The sequence below is a fragment of the Lemur catta genome, chromosome 3 (genome assembly GCF_020740605.2).
Source record: "Lemur catta isolate mLemCat1 chromosome 3, mLemCat1.pri, whole genome shotgun sequence".
NCBI classification, from domain to species: Eukaryota; Metazoa; Chordata; class Mammalia; order Primates; family Lemuridae; genus Lemur; species Lemur catta.
The window spans coordinates 100,810,424-100,838,423 of NC_059130.1; the positions used below are offsets into that span (position 1 = coordinate 100,810,424).

Sequence of the window (28,000 nt, forward strand, 5' to 3'; positions counted from 1 at the left end):
AAGCTTGAACAGCGCTGACGGGGTATAGACGGCGGGAGCCGCGGCGCCTCGGCGGAGAGAACCGGTGCCTTCCACGTCCGGAGCGGAGCGCTGTGGAGGCAGGAGTCATGACGGGCGAGGTGGGTTCTGAGTTGAGCTGATGCACATGCGTCTCACCCGGGCTGCGGAGGCCCGGCGCCGAGGGGCAAGGCGGAGCTGGGGCAGCGCCGGAGCGCCCGGGCTGCGGGGACCACGCTCCCGGCGTCCACCGCGCCGGCCCCGGCGGCCTAGCCACGCAGCCGGCTTGGGCTCCGACCTCGGGTCCTGTCCCGCCGCCGGGCTTCCCGCGCTTCGGCCCGGGTGGCGTTGGTGCTCCGGGTCTCCGCGGCGGGCGCTGCTGGCCGCCTGGCCCCTCCTCTGCCTGCCCCTGCCGCCCGCCTTTGCCTTTGGCGCGTTTCTTGCCGCGGAAGCTCCTCCTCTTAGGGCGCTGGGAAAGAGGAGAGGCCCGGGCCGAACCGGGCTGGGATGCAGGGCCGGATTGTCTGTAAATAGAGGGGTGCGGGTGTTAGGGAGTTCGAAATTGGCCCTGGAAGGGGCCATTGAGGTCATCGTGCGCTGGCCCTTTGTGTTTTCCGACCGGGCCCCGAGTGGAGAAGTAGCAGTCGGGACTCCCAGCTGGCGAAACTGGGCGTAGAAAACACGTCTGTTTCCAGGCCTGTGCCCTTTCCGGGTCCAGGATAGGGCAAGACATTCTCACCCTGGGAACAAAATTTAAGGCCTCCCGCCCAAAAAAACCCCGTGATCAAATGGAAATCATATTTTAATGCAGTATTTTAGAAAACCAAAATTAATGCAAATTCTCTGATTGATGTTGAACAAAATAACAAACGTTTAGGTAAAGACAAAATGTGATCCTGCACTTACATGACCCTGCCTCATTCACCTGGTTCCAATAAAACTTTATTTCCTAAAGCAGGAGGCTGATTTCATGAACCATTGTTTGTTGATTTGATTTTTTTAAAAAATATTGCATAAAGATATTATTTATCTTGATTACTGAGTTTTCTGAGACTTTGCTCCACCCTGTTCCTGGCCCTCCCCTTTGACATTGCTGGTACTGCTGTAGATTGCCTAGAATAGAATCGTGATTAAGAGCATGGCCATGTATTGAGCTGTGTGGTTACCTAAACTGGATTCTACATCCACGAACAGAACTAAGTCTTACTGCTTTGGATTGTTGGGAGGATTGTCAGTATATACGTGATAATTCTGAGTGATTCCTTAAGATATGTTATCTTTGATTATTATTTGAATAATTGTAGCAAGCATTAAATCAATAGTTTTTAGAGAAACCACTTGGGTGAGGCCTTGTGCCCTGTTACATTGTAGATGTTAATATTTTCCTCTTATTAATAAATTGATGCAGAGACCTGAGAACCCTAAGGAGGTAGGAAACATCTAGGGCCAGCTTGGCCACAGACTGATCAAGTAACCTAACACATCCCCTCCAATTTTAACTTATGACTTTTTAAAACCTCTTATTTAGAAATTTTCAAACTATACAAACATAGGAAGGCTAGTGTAATGAACCCATCACCTAACTTCAACTACAGATTGAATATTCCTTATCTGAAATGCTTAGAACCAGAGTGGATTTTGGATTTGGGGGGATTTTGGATTTGGGGGAGTTTTGGAATATTTGCATATATATATAATGAGATCTCTTTGGGATGGGACCCCAAGCCTAAACACAAAATTCAATTTTATTTCATATACACCTAATACACATAGCCTGAAGTAATTTTATACAATATTTTAAATAATTTTGTGCATGGAACCAAGTTTTGACTGTGACCCAGCACATGAGGTCAGGTGTGGAATTTTCCACTAGTGGCATCACATTGGCACTCAAAAGTTTCAGATTTGGAAGCATTTTGGATTTTCACATTAGAGATGCTCAACCTGTATTATCAAGTTGTGGCTAGTCTTGTTTCATTTATACTACTGTCCACTTTCCCCCTCACTGGATTAGTTGGAAGAAAATCCTAGACATATTATATCATCCACAAATATTTCCATATGCATTTCTAAAAGACAAGGGCTTTCTAAAAAAGATAACCACAATATTATTGCCACACCTAAAACATATCTACTCAGTATTCAGATTTCTTTGACTCGTACATATATTTTAAAATTTTATTTCTATATTTTTACATGCCACTTTAGCATAATTATTTTTTAAGTCTTTTCAGTTTCTGTTTGACTCAGCATTCAAAGTCTGCATATTGCAATTTTTGATATATATATATATATACTTATATATCTCTTCTGTATTAACTTTCTTTAATCTATAGATCCCTCTCCCTCATTTTTCCATGCAGTTTATTAAAGAAACCAACCAATTTGATCTGTGGAGTTTCCCACATCTACATTGTATCTCTGTGGTATTATTCAACATGTTTCCCTGTTCCCCCTATTTCCTGTAAATGGGTAGTTAGATCTAGAGGCTTGATCAGATTCATATTTGATTGTTCTAACAAGAATACTTTATAGGTGGTACTGGGTACTTTTATTAGGCTGCACATAATGTCTGCTTGTTTCTCTTTTTATGATGTTAGCAGTCATTAATTGTCATTGCCTAGGTCTGTTATTGAGGGTTGCTAAAATTGTGATAATCTCATTCTATCAGTTCTTCATTGATTAACTAGGATATTTCTCTAAAGAAAAACTTCCCCTAAATCATTTGGCTATATTGAGGAACAGTTGACACCGAAAAAACATAATAAACACTTGATCCTTTTCATTTTTTTTTTTAACCATTACTCAGAGAGTTGGTTTTATTAGCATCCTTCAAAGATGAACACTGAATTTTTGATTTTTGTCCAGTAATTCTAAATGTCATCCCTTCAAAGGACTATTGTATTGATTCTTTCCTTAGTTCAAGTTGATGATCCCGTGATGATTTGTGTGTCATGTTTCTGGAACTTTCTGTCACTTCCTGGTTAATGCAAAGTATATTCTTATTTTCTAGGTTCATCTAGAAATCAGTGTTCCAACAGTTATTTCACAAGAAGAAGCAGACAGTCCTTCAGATAGTGGACAGGGCAGCTGTGGAACAACTGGGCTCTTGAGTGAAGGAGGTCTGTAAAATTCAGTACTTTTATTTTTTAGGAATAGGATGTGGGAGCCCAGGTTGTATTAATAAATGGATTGGATTAATTTTATTATTTTCTTGATTTATCAAATTATTAATGCACTAAGCTTGTTTATTATAAAAGCAAAATAACAGTGGTTGTACCTATCCATTTCTATTTTGTTGTTGACCTGTATAAAATGTCTAACAGTTACCCTATTGCTTGATTAGATGCATTCATGCTTTTATTATAGGATTTTTAACACCTGCCGGAAGGATGAGAACAACTTTACACATTGTAAATATATATAATTACACTTCCTAGTAAGAGACATTTTCCCAGGGAAAATGTTTCTGAAATGTATTTTTAGATTTGCTTTGCTACAATCAGTTGTTAACAGTAGTTACATAATTTCACAAGGCAATATATCACTTGTATAATTGAATATATTTTTGAGGAGTAGTGGGACTGGGAGGAAGATCAAATAATTGTATGTGTTTTTTAAAAAAATTGTGTTTTCTCCAGATTCAGATGAAGAGATAATTGTGAGTAAGAAATTGAAAAACAGGAAGGCACTACAAGACAGTGATTTTGAAACAGATGACATACATGCCTCTCTGGAGAAAACTACCTATAACAGTGCCGAGGAAGAAAATAAAGAGAACTTTTATGCTGGGAAAAAAGCAAAAATTAAAAGGATATACAAAACTCTGGCAGACAGTGATGAAAGTGACATAGAGAAGTCTTTGTATCAGGAAAATCTTGAAAGCCAGGTGACACCTTACTTAGAGCTGAGTCTGCAATCTGGAAACGGTCTGGACTTTACCATTGACAGGAAGAGTTCCAAAAAACCCATCCATGATAAAGAAGGAGCTGGTGGAAAAGCAAAAGTAAAATCAAAGAGAAGACTTGAGAAAGAGGAGAGAAAAATGGAAAAAATTAGGCAGCTAAAAAAGAAAGAAACAAAAAATGAGGTACATTTTAAAGAATAATTTGCTATTGCTTAGGTAGATTAACATTTTAGAAAAAGTTGCTTTCAGCACTCTAGGTTGTTTCTGCTTCAGAATATCACTTTGGATTGACTGTTTTGCATTGAGAGTAATGGGGTATGTGATTTACAGCTTACAGGTCTTATTCTCTGTTTTGGATATGCAGAGAACACTTCCAAATAAATGGGTTTCTGATTTTCTTTGTGAGCACATGGAGTGATTTTTTTTTTGTTGCTTCAGATCTGATGAAAATTAACTTTGAAAGGAGGATTTTTTTATGCATCTATCAATTAGAAGTCTTGTTTGCTAACTGGAAAAACCATCCTCAAATTTTATAAACTACTTGCTTAATAAGTATTTACTTGACTTTTCCAAAAAAATTTACTGTTTATTAAGTTAATTTTGGACAGTTGCATAAAATCACAGCTTGGACTTCAAAGGATAACTGTGAGTTAGAGAATGTGAGAATGTTCTAGATGCCATATACTTGTCTGTTAATGAAACATGGGCTTTTTCTCGCCTGATCCAAATTGCCATATGATATTCTGAAATGTTGGGCTTTAAAATGATTAGATTATGCTTTTTATTTATGCATTATACAGGAAGATGATATGGAACAGCCATTTAATGACAGTGGCTGTCTTCTCGTGGATAAAGACCTTTTTGAAACTGGGTTGGAGGAGGAAAATAACTCTTCATTGGAAGATGAAGAGTCATTAGAATCGATAAGGGCAGCTGTGAAAAACAAAGTAAAAAAGCACAAGGCAAGTAAAGCATGATTGCAATAATAGCTAAACAACTGCTTCTGACCTTTGCTTTATTTTTTGATTTCCTGTTGCAACCTTAATTTTTTTTTTAACTGAAGAAAAAACGTGTCAATTGATTTAAGTTTTTCAGCTGTTAATTTTGGAAACTTTCAGTACAAGTGATAGACATGCTAACTTCTTTGGAAACTAGTACTTTGTTATTGCCCTTTTAGGAATGTTGGGAAAGAAAGTAAGGTACTTTATGCTGTGATAAGAAGTGGATAAATGGAACAGAAATGTAAATTTTACAATCCTGTGGGCTTTGAGAAATGAACCCAATAGGTTTTCAAGAAAGGTATCAAAGAGAGGCATCAGTCAGAACATTATTGTCCTAAGTGTTTGGAAGCATAATTGTTCTTCCTAAGATTTTCTTTAGTTCCCTGGGAGTCATTGTCCCTCTTTAGGAAGGATATAAGCAGAGATATAAGAAATGAGGGTGCAAGCTCCATTTGAGATATCAAATTTGTTTTCTAAGCATAATAGGATGCTGTGTGTTTAAAATATTCTATCTGACAATTATTGATTTATTATTAATGTAGCATGATATGGTGTTGAAGTACAAAAGTAGTCTTCAGCTAAGAAACATGCTCTAATTTCAGCTTAATTTCTGTCCTAATAATCAACTTGTAATCTCTTTTAGAAAAAGGAACTGTCTTTGGAGAGTGGGGTCTGTTCACTTGAAGAAGAAAGTGAGTTATCAAAAGGCACCGCGAGGAAGGTGAGCTAGAGCCCTATATATTAGTCACATTGATCCCTTTCCACAGGAGATTGTGAGTTTCTCAGGAATAAATATTTTGCCCGTCTATCATATTTTCCTGGTACCCAACATATTGCTTTGTACATAGTAGGAACACAAATATGGATTGGATTGAAATAATTCTCTGAGACTTGCAAATAAATGCTTGCCTTGAGTTTATACTGTATTGAGTTTATTATTCCCTCTCCTCTTTTCTTGGAGAGAACTCTTGAGGGATGAATATCTATCTTTCCGAATAATACTATTAATGTAGTCTCACTTTTTGTTTTCTTTAAGGAAAGAAAGGCAGCCAAGTTAAGTAAGGAAGCGTTAAAAAAACTGCATAGTGAGACTCAGCGCCTTATTCGAGGTAATGCAAATTTAACACTCCCAATGTGAACTCAGATTATAATATCCAGTTTAGCATTGATCTGGGTGAATGGCCATTGTTCTAAAGCCCTTGGAACATTAGTATAAACTGAAGAAATTTTCAGAACTGTAGTGGAGGAAAAGAGGAAGTTTTTAATGATTGTCTGTGGACTGATTGCATCAGGATTCCTTTGGGAGGTGTTCAGATACAGTAGTCCCCGTGCCCACTATCTGCAGTTTCAGTAACCCACGGTCAACCACAGTCCAAGAATATTAAATTGGAAATTCCAGAAATAAACAATTCATAAGTTTTAAATTACATGCCATCCTACGTAGTGTGATGAAATCTCAAGCCATCCTGCCCAGGATGTGTATCATCCCTTTGTCCAGTGTATCACGCTGTATATACTACCTGCCTGTCGGTCAATTAGTAGCCCTCTCAGTTACCAGATCAAAAACCATAGTATTATCCATGGTTTCAGGTGTCCACTGCATGTCTTAGAATGTATCCTCCACAGATAAGGGGGGACTGATAAATATGTTATAAATTTTTAGGCCCCACAGAGATTCTGATTCATTAGGTTGTTTTGTTTTTAAGAGACAAGGTCTTGCTCTGTCACCCAGGCTAGAGTGCAGTGGCATGATCATAACTCATTGCAATCAATAGGTTTGAAATGGGATCCAAGAATCTATTTCTAAAAAACTTCCTGGATAATTTTGATTTCACAACTAGGTTTAAAAGCTGCTGGTCTTTGGGGAGCTCTTTTGTACCTAGCTCCTGCCTTTTTTAAAAGCAGTATTATTTTTTGTTTCTTGTGATGGCTTTGGTTATGCTGTTTGGTTAACTGAATATGCAGTGACATTGCAGAATACACAGTTTATATATTTGTTTTGTTCCATTTTATAGAGTCTGCACTTAATCTTCCATATCATATGCCTGAGAATAAAACCATTCATGATTTCTTCAAACGTAAACCCCGGCCCATTTGCCAAGGAAATGCCATGGCACTACTGAAGTAAGAACCCTTTTTTCTGATGATTATAATTTTCTTGAACATTCAGTTTTGTACCAGACATCTGGAGTAAAATGTTCAGATTTTTCCCTTAAAAGTGATTTAACTGATTTATTATGTGCTAAGGGAAGAGAATGTTTCACATTTAGGATAATTTTTAACTCCAGCTCATTTTCTCTTCTCTAGGTCATCTAAGTATCAGTCAAGCCATCACAAAGAAATCATAGATACTGCAAGTACAACTGAAATGAACAGTGACCATGGCAAAGGATCTGAGCAGACAACAGGTGAAGAAAATGAAGTGGAAATTAACGCACTCCCTGGGGTTTCAAAGGAACCTCAGATCATTACTGGATCAGATGAGTCTTGCAATAAGGATTTGGTGAGAAGTGAAGAGCTAGAAATTCAGGAGAAAGAGAGGCAGAATGATGCTAGAACTTCACCTGAGGACAGCTCAGTATTGCAACAGGAATCCTGCTTCCTGGGGAACAAGCACAGTGAGGAATATCAGGCTGGAGGGCTTGTGACATCTGAACCTCATGCCCTGGAGGGTGAAGAAGACCTGGAAAAAATAGAAGAAAGAGTTGAGAAAGTGGAAAAGCCGAGGCAGCAAACTAAATCGTTAGCAGTTGTGCCACACGAAAAAACGAGAAGGTTTACTCTGGATAGACTTAAGCAACTGGGAGTAGATGTTTCCATTAAACCTCGGCTGGGTGCTGATGAAGACTCCTTCGTGATACTTGAAGAACCTGAAACAAACAGAGGTAACCCTTTAAGTTGTGGGGAGCCTCCCTGGAGTGATATGTCCTGGCAGCTTTTGATTATTTGCCACTGTGGAGGACAGGGAACACAGGAGACACCAATAACCACACATGATCTTCTGCAGATGCACCAGATATGGGCAGATTCCCATTTAGATAAACTTGTCAGGGTATCAGAATGATGTAAGGCTTGTTTAAAATGGAAGCCTGTTGATAGTAAATATACAAAAGAGGTACATTGCTATTGTGTTATGGTACTTAGGAATTTATCTCTGCCTTTCCAACCTGAAATTCTAAGTTTTTCTATGATCCTGTGTGAAATCTACTTTTTTTTGAGCCAGGGTCTTGCTCTGTCTTGAGGCTGGAGTACAGTGGTGTGATTATAGCTCACTATAACCTCGAACTCCTGGGCTCCAGCAATCCTTCTGGTTCAGCCTCCCAAGTACCTGGGACTACAGGTGTACCCCATCACACCTAGCTAATTTTTCTTTGTTTGTTTTAGTAGAGATGGGTCTCACCAGGCTGGTCTCCAACTCCTGGCCTCAGGCGATCCTCCTGCCTTGGCCTCCCAAAGTGTTGGGATTATAGGCATGAGCCAGTTTTTCACAGCTAAAGAAAAACATTTTGGCTTGCTTACATTGCCTATAAAACTGAATTTCATTTTCTTTTCACTCATTCAACTTAAAGTATCTACTGCATGTAAGATGTAGTGGGGCATACCAAGATAAATCTGACATTTATGCTACACTTAAGATGCTCACACTCTATCTAGTAGGGGAGATAAGTATGCAGATAACAGCAATACAAGTAATACAAGGGAGAAAGTGGTAAGTGACATCTTTGATAATGAACATATCATTGATAATTGAAAAAATTAAATAACATGAAGAAAAGGGAAAAGTATTCTTTTTTGAAAGAAATATGTAGAATAAAGAGCTATGGGGGTTCAGAGGAGGGAGAAGTTTCTTCCAGTGGGTGGTTAAAGGAAGGCTTGAAGAGTTGATGGATGTACTTATTTGTTCACTACCTTCCCTTTGTACAGTGAGTTGGGATCTCCTGTCTTGTTTCCTACTCTATTCCTAGTGCTTCCTCAGTGGATGACACATTTGAGGAATTTGTATTTATTGAGTGAATGATCCTTCAACACTGAATTCAAGTATTACCATATTGAATAAACTTCCTGACTCTTAGGTACAGTTGGGTGCTCCCTCCTCTGCCTTGAGGCAGTATGGCATGCTGGTTAAGAGCTTAGGCTGCAGCAAGACCAAGATTTGAATCTGGGCTATACTACTAATTGTTTAAACTTGGGTATGCTTATTTGACCTCCCCAAGCATCCTAAAAAAAAAAAAAAAAAAAAAAAAGCCCTCTGTGGTAGTGCACACCTGTAGTCCCAGCTACTTGGGAGGCTAAGGTGGGGGGATCGTTTGAGGCCAGCCTGCACAACATAGAGAAACCCTGTCTATTTAAAAAAAAAAAAAAACTGAAACAAGCACTATATGGCTCGTGGACTATAGTGAAGATTTGTTAAAATAATGCATACAAATGGATAGCATAAAGAAGCACTCAAATAGTGGTTGCTGTTTCTGTTATTAGTGAAATTGTTCACATCAAAATTCTCCTCCATTAAACAGCTTATTGTTGGCAGGTGCTATGTCAGGGGCTGTATCTGGTGTGTAATATATGTTTAGTGAGTCTGTTGATTGAATGGACTGACTTCATGGAGGTGGAGGACATTTTTGGAAGGACAGAAAGAGCTCTGCATGGAGCATATTGGGAGCATGTGAAAGTCAGTTTGCCCAGGGCTAGAAGTGAGGGTGGAGGGGTTGTGTAATAGAACTAGTATAGCTCCATTAGCAAAGAAGCATGAGAATGAGATGTTGCTCAGAACACTGAGAGAAAGTTTTGTTATGTAGGACTAGAAGTTGTCTAAATAGTCCTGGACTAAGAGGAAAGGGAAGAAACATTTTGAGTATCTACTATATTAGACGCTAGTAGAGTCTTTTTTTTTTTTTTTTTTTTTTGAGACAGAGTCTCACTCTGTTGCCTGGGCTAGAGTGAGTGCCGTGGTGTCAGCCTAGCTCACAGCAACCTCAAACTCCTGGGCTTAAGCAATCCTCCTGCCTCAGCCTCCCGAGTAGCTAGGGCTACAGGCATGTACTACCATGCCTGGCTAATTTTTTCTATATACATATATATATATATGTTTTTACCTGTCTGTATAATTTCTTTTCTATTTTTAGTAGAGACAGGGTCTCGCTCTTGCTCAGGCTGGTCTCGAACTCCCAAGCTCAAACAATCCGCCCGCCTTGGCCTCCCAGAGTGCTAGGATTACAGGTGTGAGCCACTGTGCCCGGCCACTAGTAGATTCTTTATTAGTTATCTTTCTTAATTCTCATAGCCCCAGGTATTTTGCAAATAAGAGGCTAAAGTTCAAAGAGGAGTTATTTTTCCAACATATTTAGCTATAAAGGGACCTAGCACAGTGCCTGGCACATGGTGGGCACTTATTTTTTTTTAACTTAGAACATGTTTTCCTTTAGAAATAATTGGCATAGGCCAGGCATAGTGGCTCACACCTGTAATCCTATCACTTTGGGAGGCTGAGGTGCGAGAATTGCTTGAGGCCAGAAGTTTGAGACCTGGGCATCCTAGTGAGACCTCATCTCTACAACAAATAAAGAAGAAAAAAATTGGTTGGGTGTTGTGGCACATGCCTGTAGTCCCTGCTACTTGGGAGGCTGAGGCAGGAGGATTGCTTAAGCCCAGGAGTTTGGGGCCACAGTGAGCTATGATTGTGCCACTGCATTTCAGCTTGGGTGACAAAGCAAGACCCTATCTCAAAAAATAAAACAACAAAAAAGGACATAAAAGTTGCTTCCAGACCAACCTATTCCATGATATACTTGAAGTTAGAGTCGATCAACATTCATTCATTCATGTAAGATAGTCCTTGCTCTCAAGGAAACTAAAGTGTAGTAGGAGTGCTAGGCAGACTGTTATAATACTGGATGCTAAGTGCTGTGATCAAAGTATGCATTTATGGAGGGTGCATTTACAGTCTAGAGAAAAGATAACTTACTTGGACTGGGGGGTCAGGGAAGCTTAGTAGAAGATACCAAGGCAGAGAAGTGAGCAAGGTTTTTCTTGGTCAAGGGGACAGACCAGCAGATGACACAGAGATGGTATAATAGAAACCACAGGGTGTTCTGGGTGGCCGAAGTAAAGACTGCAAGGGATTAGGGACCAGAGCTCAGATCATTCAGGGCTTTTATGCTATGCTGGGAGTTTGGACTTTAGCCTTTTGGTAGTAGAGGACCTTTGAAAAGTTTTTAGCAAGTGAAATGACCCAATCAGATATTCATTTTAGGAAGTTCAATCCGTTGGCTGGTGTGGTAGATGCATTGGAAGGGATTAAGAGTAAAAGGAGTGGGAACAGCTCAGCTTCTTTACCTCATATGGAGTAAAGTTTCCATGAGAAAATACATGTAGATTTAAACTTTATGGTGTTAGAAATATATTACTCTTGTTGCTTGTAATATAGGGAATAACCTCTGCCCCTAATTCCTCTACTTTCTGCACTAAAAGCAATGGAATGAGATCCAAGCTACTGGTAGAGACTTGAAGTGGGGCAGAGACTTTTTGTTTAGGAGACGAGAGGTGCTGGGAAAAGACTGATGGAGGGAGAGGAACAGGGATTTTAAGATGAAGAAGGTCATGGTTGTGTCATGTAATAAAGGGCAGAGAAAATGGATGCTCCAATTGGTTGGGGGATGAAGAGCTTTGAGGACCCTAGCTTTCTCCAGTTATTAATGAAGGCATCTCCTGCCTCACTATTATTTTAGGTCCGGAGTAATCTTCCTACCCAACCATTTCTTTTATTCTATTGGCACCAATAATGACCTAGCTATTTCTGTCTAGAGAAAGGATACCTTACTTGGACTGGGGAATCGGGGAAGCTTCTAAAAGGAGCTCAGTCTGGGAAGCTTAGTAGGAGATACCAAGGCAGAGAGGTGAGCATTTGCTTTCAATGTTACTGAAGGACTACAAAATAGGAGGTTGACTTACAGCTTCTCTCTCTGCTCTTTTGTTTGTAATGTAAACATACCATCCTTTGGAGTTAGTTTTTGCTGCTAATAATATTAGTGACTCAGGATAAAAATATTTCCTTCTAGTTTTTCTTTTTTTCTGATAAGACCCTATAGGGAAAGAAAAAACATCTAGATGCTAGTCACAAAACTACTGAAGTATGACTTGAGTGCGTTTTAGAAAATTAACCAAGTATCTTGGACATTTATCATGGAAGAGAAAGCCATGTGAAAATATCGTGTCCCTCAACTCCAAAGGAATTTTTCTCCTTTTCCTTTCCTTATCCTTTCTCATTCTAACTGCCAACTCTGTTACCACAGATCCTGCTATGGTATAAAGTGTTAAGCAGAGTGAGTAGGAGACGGTGCCGGTAGCAGCTGGCTGAGGGAGAAAGAAGGAAGTTCTAAGCTATAGCAGTGGAGAAAAGGGAAAAGGCTCTATTGCCACTGGACTGATGAACTTACTGCTCCCAGTATATATTTCTATTTGTATACAAGTTGGGTGTGTGGTATTCTGTGAGTGGGATTTCCTTTCTCATTGTACCAATTGTGCTAGCATTAACAGTTTCGCCAAAAGACTTTTTCTAGTCCTGCTGCTCAGTTACATCACTGACTTGATTGTCATTTTCCCTTTTTTTAAAAATTGACCTTGGCCATATTTAGTAAGATTGCCAATAGTGAAATGTTCAAAATAGGGAATTAAAAAAAAGGGAGACTGAAACCCATGAAAAACTAAGCCCTTGAATAGTTGAGAACTATATTAATAGTATTTTTTCCTACCAGTTTAATACTTTTTTTTAAAAAAAAGAATTATACATATATAGAAACTTAAGGTATAAATTTCTATTTTAAAAGTCTGATTTTTGAAACATTAGGGGAAGAACAGTTGCAGCAGTCCATTAGTTTAAGTTGTATGAATTTGATGCAGGAGTTAATAGCAAAGGAGTTTTTAATTTCTCTGTTTGTGTGTGTGTGTGTGTGTGTGTTTATCCTCAACATTGTTGAGCCAAAAAAGTTAGCATATAATTCTCAAAGGAAAGAGTTTGAACATGGCAAACTGACACAGTGGTTGGCATTTGGGTTTAGAACTGGAAGCCTTGAAGCAGCGTTTCTGGAAGCATGCTAATCCAGCAGCCAAACCCAGAGCTGGTCAGACGGTGAATGTGAATGTCATAGTGAAAAACGTGGGCACTGACGGAAAGGAAGAGCTAAAGGCAGATGTGGTGCCTGTGACTTTGGCAGCTGAGAAGCTGGATGGAGCAAGCCACACAAAACCAGGTATATGAGGGTTGTTTTGTTTTTTGTTTTTGCTTTCATTTTGTACTCTAACAGATCTTATGGTTGTTGAAGACGGTATAGTAAAAAGCTATAGAATTGTTTTCCTTGGAGACTTTGGAGATTGGATAGCAGTATCTCTGGCATGATTAACATGTAGTACACCTAGAAGTGTGGGATGGGCAAGCTGGCTATATTTCTTAAACTGTCATTTGTTTTATTATAAAAAACAGTAAATAGCCATTATAGAAAATACATAGAAAGAATAAACAAAAAACTTAATCTTCTATCAGAGACAAGTTCTGTAACCATATTGTGTATCTATCCTTTTAAACTCTCTTCTTTGCATATGTGTATTTTTTTCTAAACCAATAATGTGATCATCCCATGCATTCTGCTTTGTAATCTGCTTTTTTGTTTTAACAATGTGTTAGGAACAAGTCTCTTGTTCCCAACCACTCCTTGAAAATACAAGTAATATATCACATGGAAAAAAATTTAAAACACTGAAAAAGAAAGTACCACATGAAAAATTAGTCTTCCCAAAGGTAACTGTTAAAAATTTCTTCTGTATCCTTGTAGGAAAATTTTTATCCCTATATTATTTTTTGTGTACATGTGTGACATTGACCATTTACATCCTGTCAGGGACTGCTCTAATTGCTTTTCATAATTTATCTCATTTAATCCTCATAACCCTATGAGGTAAATAACATTAGTATCCTTATCTTATATACGAGGAGACTGATACATAGAGCACTTAAACCACTTGCTCAAGTTTACATGGCTGGTAAGTGGTAGGACCAGCATCCTAATCCAGACCACCTAACTCCAGAGCTCAGATCCACATTACATTGCTTTTGGTGCTTTTTTAAAATAGCTATGAAATATTCCATTAAATGAATACAATATGATTTGTTAAACCATACACCTATCGATGGACATCATGTTTGTTCCAATTTTTGGCTGTTGCATAAAATGTGACATACTAGTACCAGATATATATTGGTATATCTAGATGCAAAATTCTTTACAGTGGAATCATTGCATCAAATTTCGGTATGTATCATCCAATTGTCTTTTGAAGTGGTTGCACCAATTTACCCTCTGAGTCACAATGTTTAAGAGTTCCTGTTTCCTCTTGTTAATAATGGATATTGTCAAACCTTCTAATTTTTGCCAAACTAATATGTCAAAGTGCTATCTCATTTTGATTTGTATCTCTTTAATTAGAACTGAGGTTAAGCATTACTTCTAATTTATTAACCATATATGTTTATTTTCCTGTGAACTGCCAGTTCATATCTTTTGCCCATTTTACTCTTGAGTTGTTTCTCTTTTTCTTTAATATTGGCAAATTTGTCAATATTTTCCTTCATGGCTTCTAAGCCAGAGACTTTTGAAGCCCACTCCCCATCTCCCTTTTTCCCCTTTTGAACTGTTAATTTATAATCCCTGAGTAGTACATTAACCCAGGGTGCAAAAGTTCTCTTTTATACTTCAATGCATAATAATCCCCTGTGTTAAAATAACAAAAAAAACCTAGAGTACTAAGGCTTTTGATTTTTCCTTTGGGATGTGACTATAATACTTCAGGAGTTACCTAAAATGCATACTTAATTATTATTATTTTTTACACCACTCATCTCATTTTGGGGGTATGAATTTAAGGGGTACACATAATTCTCATAGTTGGTCATTATGTTTAAAGCATTTCTACATATTTCTGTTCAGGTGAAAAGCTTCAGGTGCTAAAAGCTAAACTTCAAGAAGCAATGAAACTCCGAAGGTTTGAGGAGCGCCAAAAGCGCCAAGCATTATTTAAATTAGATAACGAAGATGGGTTTGAGGAAGAGGAGGAGGAGGAAGAAATGACTGACGAATCTGAGGAAGATGGAGAAGAGGAGGTAGAGAAAGAAGAGGAGGAAGAGGAAGAACTAGAAGAAGAGGAGGAGAAAGAGGACGAAGAAGATGAAGGCAATCAGGTGGTTTCTGGCAATTATGTAATTTTGTTACTTGGTCATGATGAATAATAAGTATGTTCAATTGTATAAGAGATTTTAGGGGTATGGATCAAGGTAGCTACCTCATATGTGCCTAAATCTTAGTGCATTCAGTTCTGACAGTACTGTTAAACACCTGTAGTTCACAGAGCCCGTAGCTTTGGCTGCTACCTGTTAGTCTATATCTATATCTATCAATATATATATTATACATATATATATATATACATATACATTTTTTTTTTTTTTTGAGACAGAGTCTCATTCTGTTGGCCCAGCTAGAGTGCCATGGCATCAGCCTAGCTCACAGCAACCTCAAACTCCTGGGCTCAAGCAATCCTTCTGCCTAAGCCTCCTGAGTAGCTGGGACTACAGGCATGCGCCACCATGCCCGGCTAATTTTTTCTATATATTTTTAGTTGTCCAGATAATTTCTTTCTATTTTTAGTAGAGACAGGGTCTCCTTCTCGCTCAGGCTAGTCTTGAACTCCTGAGCTCAAACGATCCACCTGCCTCGGCCTCCCAGAGTGCTAGGATTACAGGTTAATACTGAAAATGGTTTTGTATGAATAGGGAATTTTGTCTTTGTTGTTTAGTTAGATTAAAAAGCAATCTTAATCTTAGCCAGATTGATGTCTGGAATAAATTCTCAGGGAGGCAGAGGCCTTCCTGTGTTAATTTCATTCTTTCTTTTTTTTTGAGACAAAGTCTCACTCTTCTTGCCCTGGCTAGAGTGCAGTGGCATCATAATAGCTCACTGCAACCTCAAACTCCTGGGCTGAAGTGATCCTCCTGCCTTAGCCTCCTGAGCAGCTGGGACTGGAGATGCGTACCATCACACCTGGCTAATTTTTTGTATTTTAGTAGAGATGGGGTCTTGCTCTTGCTCAGGTTGGTCTCCAGCTCCTGACCTCAAGCAAGCCTCCTGCCTTGGCCTCCCAGAGTGCTAGGATTACAGGTGTGAGCCACCATACCTGGCCAATTTCATTCTTTCTTAACGAGGGTGTTTGTTGAAGGGCCTCTGGCCCTTGTTCCACATAATATTGTTTTCTGCCTAGGGAAGACAGGTGATGATATGATTGTTAGCTATTAAAAAGCTTTCCTTTTTGTTGCTAGAGTCACTTGAAAGAGTTGGTTAATATTTAACCTTGGGTAAAAGAGAAAGAAAGCAATGGCTAAGCTGGGTACCCTGTCCTGGCCTGGTTGGTTTGAGGTCAGTAGTCAGCCTACAATCTTAGACCAATATTAGACTAATCATTTAACCTTTTATTGCCTCAATAAAATGACAATCCAATCTTCCTTCATAGCCTTATAGCAACTTGGGGAGGGTAAAAGTTAAAAAATATAAGTATAAAAGAGCTTTAGAAGTATCAGGGGAAATTATGTTGATGATAATGGTCATATGGAGCTTCTTTCAAGTTTACCTTTTCAGGTTTAAGCCGTGACCTATAATCAAGCAGCCATATTTCAGGCTAATGATGTATTTGCTTTTAAATGTTTTGACTTGTATTATTTTGTTTTTTGGTGGCATGATTGGTAAAGATTGCAGAATTCCTTCTTAGTAGTGAAGAAACGGAAACCAAAGATGAAAAAGAAGTGGATAAAGAAAATAATGATGGCAGTAGTGAAATTGGCAAGTCAGTTGGCTTTCTCTCTGTTCCCAAGCCTCTCTCATCAGATTCTACCCTACTTCTATTTAAGGACAACTCTTCCAAGATGGGGTAAGTAATTCTCTCTAAGGAAATATAAAGTTCCCTTAGATTTGCAACCACCTAGTAAAAAGTAGGAACAGATACTGAAACAATTTACTTTCTTATTTTGTAGTTACTTTCCTACTGAAGAAAAATCAGAAACAGATGAAAACTCAGGCAAACAGCCTAGCAAACTGGGTAAGTAGTGACTCTTGTGCAGAACTTGACATTTCTCGGTCCTCCGGCTTTAATATTTAAGGACTACAATTCCATAAGATTCGTTTTTTAAATCTGGCAACTTTTCCCAGTCTTACATGTGGTAATGGAAGGGGTTTATGAATTAGAATATTTTTCATGGTTCATTTTATTAAAGCTTACATATTTCTTTATAATAGACCGTGGACTTATAGTAGTATATGTATGTTAGTGAGTACCTGTCAATTGAATAAACCATGAAATATTTCTGTCTGTAGATCAAAGGAAGATGTGTTACATAATGAAGAAAGTGATCATAGGCATTAGGCAGAGTGAGAGAAAGAAAAGAACTTTCAAGTGTCACTTAGCTCAGAGTAATAAGCCCTGATTATATAATGCTATCTTAGGACTGTAATTTACTTTTAACTTTATGTTTTGGAACATACATTATAACTTGAGGGATTTGCCTATGAATTTTATCTGACAGTTTCGTCTTCAACTCTTTTTCCTAAACAAATCCACCTTATTTCTGTAATCATACACTTAAAAGGTGTTTCTTTTTCTTTAGATGAAGATGATTCATGTTCATTGCTAACAAAGGAGAGCAGCCACAACAGCAGCTTTGAGCTGATTGGCTCCACGATTCCATCCTATCAGCCTTGCAACAGACAAACAGGCCGTGGGACCAGTTTTTTCCCTACTGCAGGAGGATTCAGATCTCCTTCCCCGGGGCTATTTCGAGCCAGTTTGGTCAGCTCAGCTTCTAAGGTAAGATGGTAATGGTTTTTCTAATCTCCTCCTCTGTTTGCTTCCCACATTGCTAAATAAGTGTGTCCCAGCCAACTGACTCCCACCACATTGGTACTGAGCTTATATGTGTTCAGTTTAAAAAATCCACCCCCTTTGTGTATTAAAAACAAGCTTCACCCAGTGTTCTTTCTTGGAGGTATTTTTTTTTATGCTTTTCTTGGCTATGCATTGTCCTCCTCAACTGCAATTGCCTGAGAGTAGATTAAATGTTGCAAATAGCAACTTCTGTTGTTGTCATGACAGTGAATGACATTTGTAAAATGTTTTGTTATTGTTTGTTTTTGTTTTGATGCCAGAGTTCAGGGAAACTGTCTGAGCCTTCACTTCCCATAGAGGATTCCCAGGATCTGTATAACGCCTCCCCAGAGCCTAAGACACTTTTCCTAGGAGCAGGAGACTTCCAGTTCTGTTTAGAAGATGACACTCAGAGCCAACTGTTGGATGCAGATGGGTAGGTAGTTTTGTGTTTCTGTGGGTGGGAATGGTGCTGGGTACTGCTTAATTTTGTTTAAAAATAAAGTGAGCTTCTGTCACTCCATCTGTGCTTTCTCTTCTGAGAAAGAGAAGGTGTACAGACCATTAGTATTACATTCTACAAGTTTGAACAAAGTCTGTCTAGAAAATAAAACATAAATAACTCTTGCTGATGCTCTGATCCTTCAATCTCTGTCTTATTTGAAATGCACAGATCTTGTATGGTCATCAGATTTCCCTCTATCTGGCTACGCGCAGTGGCTCATGCCTGTAATCCTTTGGGAGGCCAAGGTGGGGGGATCTCTTGAGGCCAGGAGTTTGAGACCAGCCTGGGCAACATAGTGAGACCCTGTTTCTACAAAAAATAGAAAAAATTAGCCAGGCATGGTGGCTTGTACCAGAAGTCCTAGCTACTCAGGAGGCCAAGATGGGAGGATAATTTGAGCCCAGAAGTTCAGGCTGCAGTAAGCTGTGATCATGCCACTGCACTCTAGCCTGGGTGACAGAGTGAGACTCTGTCTCAATAGGGGAAAAAAAAACCCCAACAAATTTCCCTGTATCCATCCTACTATGTTTTGATTGTTGGGTTAGATTGAGAATTCACAAACCAGTGGCACATTACGGGACACAATGCCAAGCCCTACTCTAGCATCATCTGAAGCTAAAAATTATCCTTTACACTTGACCTTTTGAATAGCATTTTATTCCTTCATAAAACTTCCCCCTCCCTTTTTAGAATAGCTCGAGCCTAAAGTTTGAACCTTTTGTTTTCTGGTTTGAGATTCAGCTTCTGACTGATGTTGGAAATGAATTCAGTTTTTTACCTGCTACTTTGCTACCCCCAGGGAATTTCTTATACTGTTCATTGTGCTCTTAGGTTCTTAAATGTTAGAAACCACAGGGATCAGTACCAAGCTTTGAAGCCTCAATTGCCATTGGCCAGTATGGATGAGAATGCCATGGATGCCAACATGGATGAGCTGTTGGATTTGTGTACTGGAAAGTTTACATCTCAGGCTGAAAAACGTCTACCCAGGAAGAGTGACAGGAAAGAGAACATGGAGGAACTTCTGAATCTTTGTTCAGGAAAATTCACTTCTCAGGGTAAATATCCAACAGAGAGCATTGGGCTTACCACACCCGAATATCAGTATCCTTGAAAAGAAGGCCCTTACCCTCAGGTGAAAAGTTCATAGCAAACAGGGCTGTGGTGGAATTTTGCATATAAATTGCATTCACTGCTTAGCTCTTACTAAGAGCTCTTACTTTCTTAGAGTGGTAAAGTGTCAACTTAAGCCTGCTTTAGCTTTGGCCATATGATTAATCTATGTGCAAAGCTTAGAACAGTGTCTGGTATATAGTTAATTTCATATAAATGTTAACTTATTATTTCCCTCCCTCCCCACCCCCAACACACACACCTGCTAGAATGTAAATTCTGTGAGAGCTGGGATCTATGTTTTGTTCACTACTATATCCCTGGTGTTTGGCACACAGTAAGCACCAAGTAAGGATTTCTTGAATAAATTGATGGTGAGTTTTTTTGACAAACTTACCTTAGAACTGTATTGAGCTGACATGTCTTTAGATGGCTGGGAAAAGAGGATAAAGCTGTCTTTCCTTGGTGACAGATCTTTTCCTTGTTGTGATGTAGATGCCTCCACCCCGGCTCCATCAGAGTTAAATAAGCAGGAGAAGGAGAGCAGCATGGATGATCCAATGGAAGAAGCACTTGCTCTTTGCTCAGGCTCTTTCCCAACAGACAGGTAAGTCTCAGAGATTGGTGGAAACGTAGGAAGGCCTGGCCTTTTAATAATATCATGGAATCATGTTCTCTGGGCTTAGAGATAACGGATCATGTTATGGGCTTCATATCTTGTCTGAGATTCTTGTGGTGGGTTTGAGTCTCATATTTGCACAGTAATAGTTTTGAGGAGAACAGGGTAAAAAAAAGGCAAGAATAAGCACATGCAAGATGCTTAACATCAATAAAAGTTAGGGAAATGCAAATCAAAACAACAATGAGGTATTTGCCTCACCCATTAGGATGACTATTATCAAAACAACAAAGCAACAAGTGTCACAATGCGAAGGAATTGGAAACCTTGTGTACTGTTGATGAGAATGTAAAAGGGTGCCACACTAGGGAAGATAGTATGATGATTCCTCAAAAATTAAAAATATTAATTACCATATGATCCAGTAATTCCACTTCTTAGTATGTACACCGAAGAAGTAAAAGCAGGGACTTGAACAGATATTTGTACATCCATGTTCAAAACAGCATTATTCACAATAGTCAAAATGTGGAAGCAACCCAAGTGTCCATTGACAGATGAATGGAGAAACAAAATGTGGTATATACATACAGTGGAATATTTAGCCTTAAAAGGGATATTCTGACACATGCTACAACATGGATGAAACCTGAGGATATTATACTAAGAGAAATAAGCCAGGCACAAAAAGACAAATAGTGTATGAATCCACTTATATGAGGTACTTAGAGTAGTCAAACTCATAGAGACAGAAAGTAGAATGGTAGTTGCTAGGGGGTGGGGGTGGGGAGGATGCAGATTGTTTAATGGGTATAGAGTTTCAATTTTGCAAAATGAAGAGTTTTGGAGATTGCTTGTACAACAGTGTGAATGTACTTAACACTACTGAACTGCACACCTACAGATGGTTAAAATGGTAAATTTTATGTTATGTGTATTTTACCATGATTGAAAATATTTTTAAAAGACAAGATATCTTGTTTCCTCTTTCTTGAAGAAATTATTGGTGCTAATAAAATATTTTAAATTTTTGCTGGGCATAGTTGCTCACCCTGTAATCCTAGCACTTTGAAAGGTGGAGGCAGGAGGATTGCTTGAGGCCAAGAGTTCCAGACCAGCCTGAGCAAGAATGAGACCCCATCTCTACTAAAAATAGAAAAATTAGCTGGGTGTGGTGGTACGTGCCTGTAGTCCCAGCTACTGAGGAGACTGAGGCAGGATCACTTGAGCCCAGGAGTTTGAGGTTGCAGTGAACTATGATGACACCACTACACTCTAGCCTAGGGGACAAAGCAAGACCCTGTCTCAAAAAAACAAAAAAAAAAATTCTTAACTTGGCTGAGTACATGTAGTTTGCTTTCAACAACTTATTTATTGATTCGCTGATTTGCATTTTAGGGAAGAAGGTGAAGAGGAGGAATTTGGAGACTTTCGGCTTGTTCCAAATGATAATGAGTTTGATAGTGATGAGGTCAGTATGAAGGGAAAAAAGTAATCATAACTGAACTCTATGTATTGCTGCCCTCAGGTTGTTTTTTTTCCCCCTGAGTTTTTGAGAATTCCAAGTTTGGCATCTTATCAGTAGCAATTTCCTAGAATGAGGTCTTTGGGCAGAAGTTTACAAATCCTGTTTTAGTCGAGGACACATTTTATTCTGCTTAACTTTGGATATGATACTATAATTTTGCAGGATGAACACAGTGACTCTGGGAATGAAGATCTAGGACTGGAAGACCATGAAGAAGATGATGAAGAAGAACTCCTGAAGCAATCTGAGAAGTTGAAGAGGCAAATGTAGGTGTTACCTCCATTCTTTCAACTGCTAGAAAGTTCCGCTAACAGATGGTTCTATTTCTGCTTTTTGTGGTTAACACAGAACAATCAAAACCCTTGTTCCACCTGACACCTCTTGAGTATTCAGAGATGGTCATGTCTTCCTTAAGTGACTTCTGTACTAAACATATCTAGCTCCTTCCACACTAGTGACATTGCTTCCAGTCTTCTCATGTCTTGGATATTCTCTTTATCCTCAGATAGGGTCTGACTGCATGCATACTACTTATAATGTAACCAAAGATCATAAGAGCTGTCACACTCTAGATCCTGAGGATCTAGTAGGTAACTAAAATTCCCTGGGTCTTTTTTCCAGGGAATTGCTGTCGTTCCAGGTTTTCCTCATCTTTGTCTTGGGCAAATGACCCACTTTATTTTTTTAATGTTTTATTGTTCTGATCATGAAACTAAAACATTTATTTTAGAATATTTAAAAGAATACTGAAAGATATAAATAAAAGTTATCCATGTCTACCACCCAGGATATATGTGAAAGTGTTGATGTTGGTTATTTCCTTTTAACCTTTTCTATGCATATATTTTTATAAAGTTGATTTGTACAATTTCTTTTGTATATATAATTTTGCATCTTGCTTTTTTCCTACTTAGCATATCCATAAACATCTTCCTATGAAAAGGTTTCATAAAGATAATTCTAATAGGTATGCAATATTATATTGCATGTGAATGATTTGGAATTCACATATAGGACATCATATTGATCCCTATTAGATTTATATTGTTACTTTTATCCCATCATTCCATTCTACAGGGTATCCCAAAAGTCTTCATACAAAGGAAAAATTTTGTAATGAATATTTTGTAAATAAAGGTACATTTAGTTACAATTTCCCATTTTTCCTATGTATGGTGTCTTTTGGGACACCCTGTATTAGGATCCGCTTGGGGTTCTAATTTGTCACCTGTCAAATTAACTCTCGTACAGCTTTAGGTCATCCATAGATTTTTCTAAGGTAGTGGCCTCCCAGAGTGCTAGGATTACAGGCATGAGCCACCACGTCCGGCCAAGTGAACAACTTTTAAATAAAGATGCTTCTCAACTTATGACAGGATTGGATCCCAATAAAGCCATCATAAGTTGAAAATATCATAAGTTGAAAATACACATTTAACTTATCTGGATATAACCCATCGTAAATTGAGGAATGTACTGAAGGTGTATTGCTTTCACACCATTGTGAAGTTGAAAAATCATTAAGTCTAACCATTACAAGTAGGGACTGCCATCTATTATAAAAAACTTATTTTAAATATTATCAAAATGTATTATAAATTTAAATATATTATTGTTATTAGAGGTAGCTCTATGTTCTGCTTTTCTCGTTGCATTCATATTCTCTATATTCATTGTTGCATTTTCTTTTTTTTTTTTTTTTTTTTTTTTTTGAGACAGAGTGTCACTTTGTTGCCCTGGCTAGAGTGAGTGCCGTGGCATCAGCCTAGCTCACAGCAACCTCAAACTCCTGGGCTTAAGCGATCCTACTGCCTCAGCCTCCCGAGTAGCTGGGACTACAGGCATGCGCCACCGTGCCCGGCTAATTTTTTCTATATATATTTTAGTTGGCCAGCTAATTTCTTTCTATTTTTTTTAGTAGAGACGGGGTCTCACTCTTGCTCAGGCTGGTCTCGAACTCCTGACCTCGAGCGATCCACCCGCCTCGGCCTCCCAGAGTGCTAGGATTACAGGCGTGAGCCACCGCGCCCGGCCTCGATTGTTGCATTTTCTAATCTTCAAAATTGCTTTCTAGGAGACTGAAGAAATACTTGGAGGATGAGGCAGAGGTGTCGGGAAGTGATGTGGGAAGTGAAGATGAGTATGATGGGGAAGAGATTGATGAATATGAAGAGGACGTAATTGATGAAGAACTTCCTTCTGATGAGGAACTGCAGAGTCAAATCAAGAAAATACATATGTCAGTATTCCAACAGGCCCTTCTAAGTAATAGGATGCATCTTAAGGCAGGCCCTATAACCAGTCAGAATGGTGCTGGTTTTAAACCCCTTATTTATCCTGTTATAGGAAAACCATGTTGGATGATGATAAGCGACAGTTACGTTTATACCAAGAACGGTACCTTGCTGATGGAGATCTGCACAGCGATGGTCCTGGGCGAATGAGGAAATTCCGATGGAAGAACATAGGTATCCTGGTTGTTGCCTTTAGAAGCAAACAGTTACAGTGTACATGTTGTTCCAGTTTGAGATGGCAAATGTAATTCAAAACTGTAACAGGCTATGTGGAGGACCTAGCTGTAATCATTGTTTTCTTTTAGTGGATGGGAAAAGTTTATATTAATATATAGTAAATGATTAGTGTTTATTCTGTGTCTGTCCAAGCCCATGCTCCTGTGAGGATTGCAGAATGCTGATAGCCTTAACTCTTTGCTTTAGATGATGCTTCCCAGATGGATTTGTTCCACAGAGACTCTGATGATGATCAGATCGAAGAACAGCTTGATGAGACAGAAGCCAGATGGAGGAAGGAGCGAATTGAACGAGAGCAGTGGCTTCGGGACCAGGTAGGAAGTCTGCAAGAAAAGAGGAAGAGAAGACCCAGTCACTTAGCTTGTCATGACAGTTTGAAAATCTTAGGCAACATATTGCTGTCCGTTTTAATCCTTGAGTTTTCCTTTGTGCTTTGAGAAGATTAGCATGGGCAATTCTCTTTATGTTTGTTTTTCCAAAATCAATTTTTGGGTACCTGTCCAAAGGAGGAAAGGTTGCAAAAAGGAAAAGAAATGATATCTCGGGTATCCTAGTTTCATCACCTAGGCTATGCTAACTATTTAGGAAGGCTATAGACTTTTCTGTTAATGCTGTATGATTTTTATTTTCAGGCACAGCAGGGGAAAATTACAGCTGAAGAAGAAGAAATTGGGGAAGACAGTCAGTTTATGATGCTAGCCAAAAAAGTCACAGCCAAAGCACTGGAGAAGAATGGTAATAATAAGCTCTTGTTTCTCCTTAGGGGCTAGCCCCCTGGATTGTCCATGCTTAGAACCTTGCAGGTGACTCTAACCTTCAGGGACTGTTGTAACTTGGTCAGAAGCTTATGTCTAATACTGTCTTAAAGAGGCCTCATAGAGATTGGGAGAGACATTGTACTTAGGTCTTAGACTATTGGGCAGTAGAGATTGTACTTGTGAGTATATGTAGCTGGTTTTGCTTTATATTCTGAGGCTCAGAATAGTGAATTCTGGCTTCTCTGTTTAGTTGCTCAGGATCATATACCCAAGTGTTAGAGCTGTGATTTGAACCTAGGAATATTTACATCCAGAAATGAAGCTCTTAAACACTACTCCATGCACTTACCACTTCTGTTTTTTCTTAAAACATTACTGTTAACGATTAATTGATAAGTTCAACTTAGTTGTCTGTCTTCTCAGAGCCACTTGCTATAGTTCCAAAGTTACCATTAAAAAATAACCAGAGTTCCTATGGCTTTAGCTTATTGGTTTAGTTACAGGGTTTTTTAGCTTGTTTAGATTTAAAAGTAATTCCAACTGGCTTTGCCTGTAACAGGCCTCTATCTTTTCTTTCTAGCCAGTCGCCCTGTGGTTACTCAAGAATCAGAGTCTTTATTGAGAAACCCTTTTGAAGCCATCAGACCAGGAAGTGCTCATCAGGTTGGTTGGGGACCTAGTTAATCTGATGTTATGGTCTGCAGGTTAGCTTGACCTGCTTCCCAGGTCAAGCTAAGGGAATAGTCGCTGTCATTAGAGGAGAGAGGTGGCTGCAGGAAATGGAAATAAGGGGGCTGCGATTTCCTTTCCACTTGAGGAGGGTAGGAATACGGCCCCTCAATACCTAGGGGGAGGCAGGGAGGGAAGGACTTTCATTCTTTTCGTGGCACTTGGGATTTGATACCAGATGACTCTTTTCCTCAGCTGAAGACAGGCTCACTGCTAAACCAGCCCAAAGCTGTGCTTCAGAAACTGGCTGCCCTCTCTGACCTCAACCCCACTGCTCCCCGAAATTCAAGAAATTTTGTCTTTCATACACTTTCTCCTATCAAGGCCGAGGTGACAAAGGAATCATCTAAGCCTCAGGTAGGGAACTTAAGAACTAATTTGGTGGCTCCCCAAACCAGAATTTATTTATTTATTTTAATTTAAAAACAAAAATTCTGGCTTAACAGCTTATGCTGCAGTGTTGAAATCCTGCACTCCCCAATAAGGTAAAAGGGAATTGCTATACCCAGTAATTAGCTTATAAGCTTGCCTGGAAAGTTTCTTTCTTGTTGTCTGTTGTTAATCATCCATGATTTGACTCTGAGTTGCTTAAGAGTTATTTGGGCTGGGTGTGGTGACTCACGCCTGTAACTGTGGGAGTTTGAGACCAGCCTGGTCAACATAGTGAGATCCTGTCTCTATAAAAAATTTAAAAATTAGCCTGGCATGGTGGTGGTGGTACATGCCTGTAGTCCCAGCTACTCTGGAGGCTGAGGCAGGAGGATCATTTGATCCCAGGAGTTCAAGGTGGCAGTGAGCTGTGATTGGGCCACTGTACTCCAGCCTGGGTGACCGGGGTTGGGGTGGTGCTCTGTCTCTTTTTAAAAACAAACAAACAAAAAAGACCTAATTGAAGGCAAGTACTTATATGAGGGTCTTGAGCTGGCCCTGACTCCCTCTCTGTTCTATAGGTAAAAAGAAGGGGTCCATCTTTAATGACATCCTTTTCACCTAAGCGCCTCAAAACAGATGAAAGCACTTCAAGATTGAAACAAAGCATCTTCAAGTACTTGGAAAGCTAACACCATTGAGGGTGCCAGCATCTAAGTTGGGACTGCTTTGAGAAATTTCTGGCATTGAAAGTTGGAACCGACACCCATGCTGATGATCCCTCCTTTCATAATCAATGCATTAAGACTGTGGACAGAGATTCCAGTTCTTTCTACTGCACAGTTCTGGAGATCTTTCCTTTCCTGGTGTTATTTCCTGGGTTGGTCACTAATCATAATTCTGCAGTGTTTAAAACACCGACTCATGGAATACTTGGGTGGAGTCTCACTTCCTCCATTAAACATTTGACATCTTATGCTAGCATCGTCCTGGATTGATGTCTTCTTGTGACAGAGGTGGTTGGAGGAAGAGGAGGGAAAAGTATGATGTTATAGAAGATTACAGAAAACAGTGAAAGTCAGTACCATAATGACTCCTTCACACCCATAAGATCCCGTACCTTGGTGACCAGGACTCGGTGAAGGAGAGACTTCTTACATGGAGGACCTAGGAACCAACAGATGGGCTGTTATATTAGTATGGCTCTTTCCATTTTCCTATATGCTTCCTTCCAAGGCAGCCTCAAATTCCGAATTAAATTTTGCTGCTTAATAAGGACTTAAACTGGTACCCAAGTCAAAAAGACCTTGGCCCTAATTTTCTGGAGCATGGAAAGGAAGATAAAGGGTCACACCCAGTGTTTGTCCGTGTTAGATAGTCTATTGAGCAGAGACCTTTCCTGGGACTAAATTCTCTATTTGAAACACTGTTGCTCAAGGACCTCCCTTCTCAGTCCAGCAAGAAGAAACATAACCATTATTTATTGCATTTTCCTGGCGTGGGTACATTGCTCTGACTAGTCAAGGGACATTTTAGTATTTCATTACTAATTTTGAGAGAATACCACCACAGAGTTTAATAAAAATGTTGTTGAAAAGAATTGCCATCATTCCCCATTTTCCCTGAACACCACAAGGCTCTCAGAATTTTGGACAGGTTCCTCCCCCGCTCCCGAACTGAGCATCGGCGCTGCTTTGGAAAAACACTGCATGTGAATGTTGTGTGTTCAGTGTCAGGAGATGGACTCGGGGATTTGGATGGGATTGTGCCAGTTTTTTTATTGGGAAATGGGGAACACCAATTTAACTGATGAAATTAGATTGTGGGTTTTCTACAGCTTTTTCTAATACTCTGCTGACTTTGACAGAATTCATGTTTGTATATTTGTAATCTTGTAATGGGGAAAATGTGTATAAAAATGTTTTAATATGTATGTAGTTTTTCAATAAATCTCAATGCCTTGAAGGTAGGATTTGGAATCCAGCT

General features: G+C 39.2%; 1 protein-coding gene across 1 annotated transcript; it reads left to right on the forward strand.

Annotated features, from left to right (window-relative positions):
- Positions 1-8: 8 nt before the first annotated feature.
- Positions 9-27,986, forward strand: CLSPN (claspin). The gene is made up of 25 exons (XM_045548283.1): positions 9-119; positions 3,011-3,119; positions 3,639-4,087; positions 4,705-4,866; positions 5,549-5,626; positions 5,942-6,014; positions 6,921-7,029; positions 7,213-7,790; positions 12,960-13,151; positions 14,883-15,133; positions 16,694-16,872; positions 16,976-17,040; positions 17,606-17,805; positions 18,144-18,298; positions 19,199-19,425; positions 19,976-20,087; positions 21,498-21,570; positions 21,790-21,893; positions 23,702-23,866; positions 23,974-24,095; positions 24,345-24,472; positions 24,791-24,893; positions 25,497-25,579; positions 25,841-26,002; positions 26,596-27,986. The coding sequence occupies exons 1-25, from the start codon at positions 108-110 to the stop codon at positions 26,704-26,706; spliced, it is 4,002 nt and encodes a 1,333-aa protein (XP_045404239.1). The 5' UTR covers positions 9-107; the 3' UTR covers positions 26,707-27,986.
- The last annotated feature ends 14 nt before the right edge of the window (positions 27,987-28,000 follow it).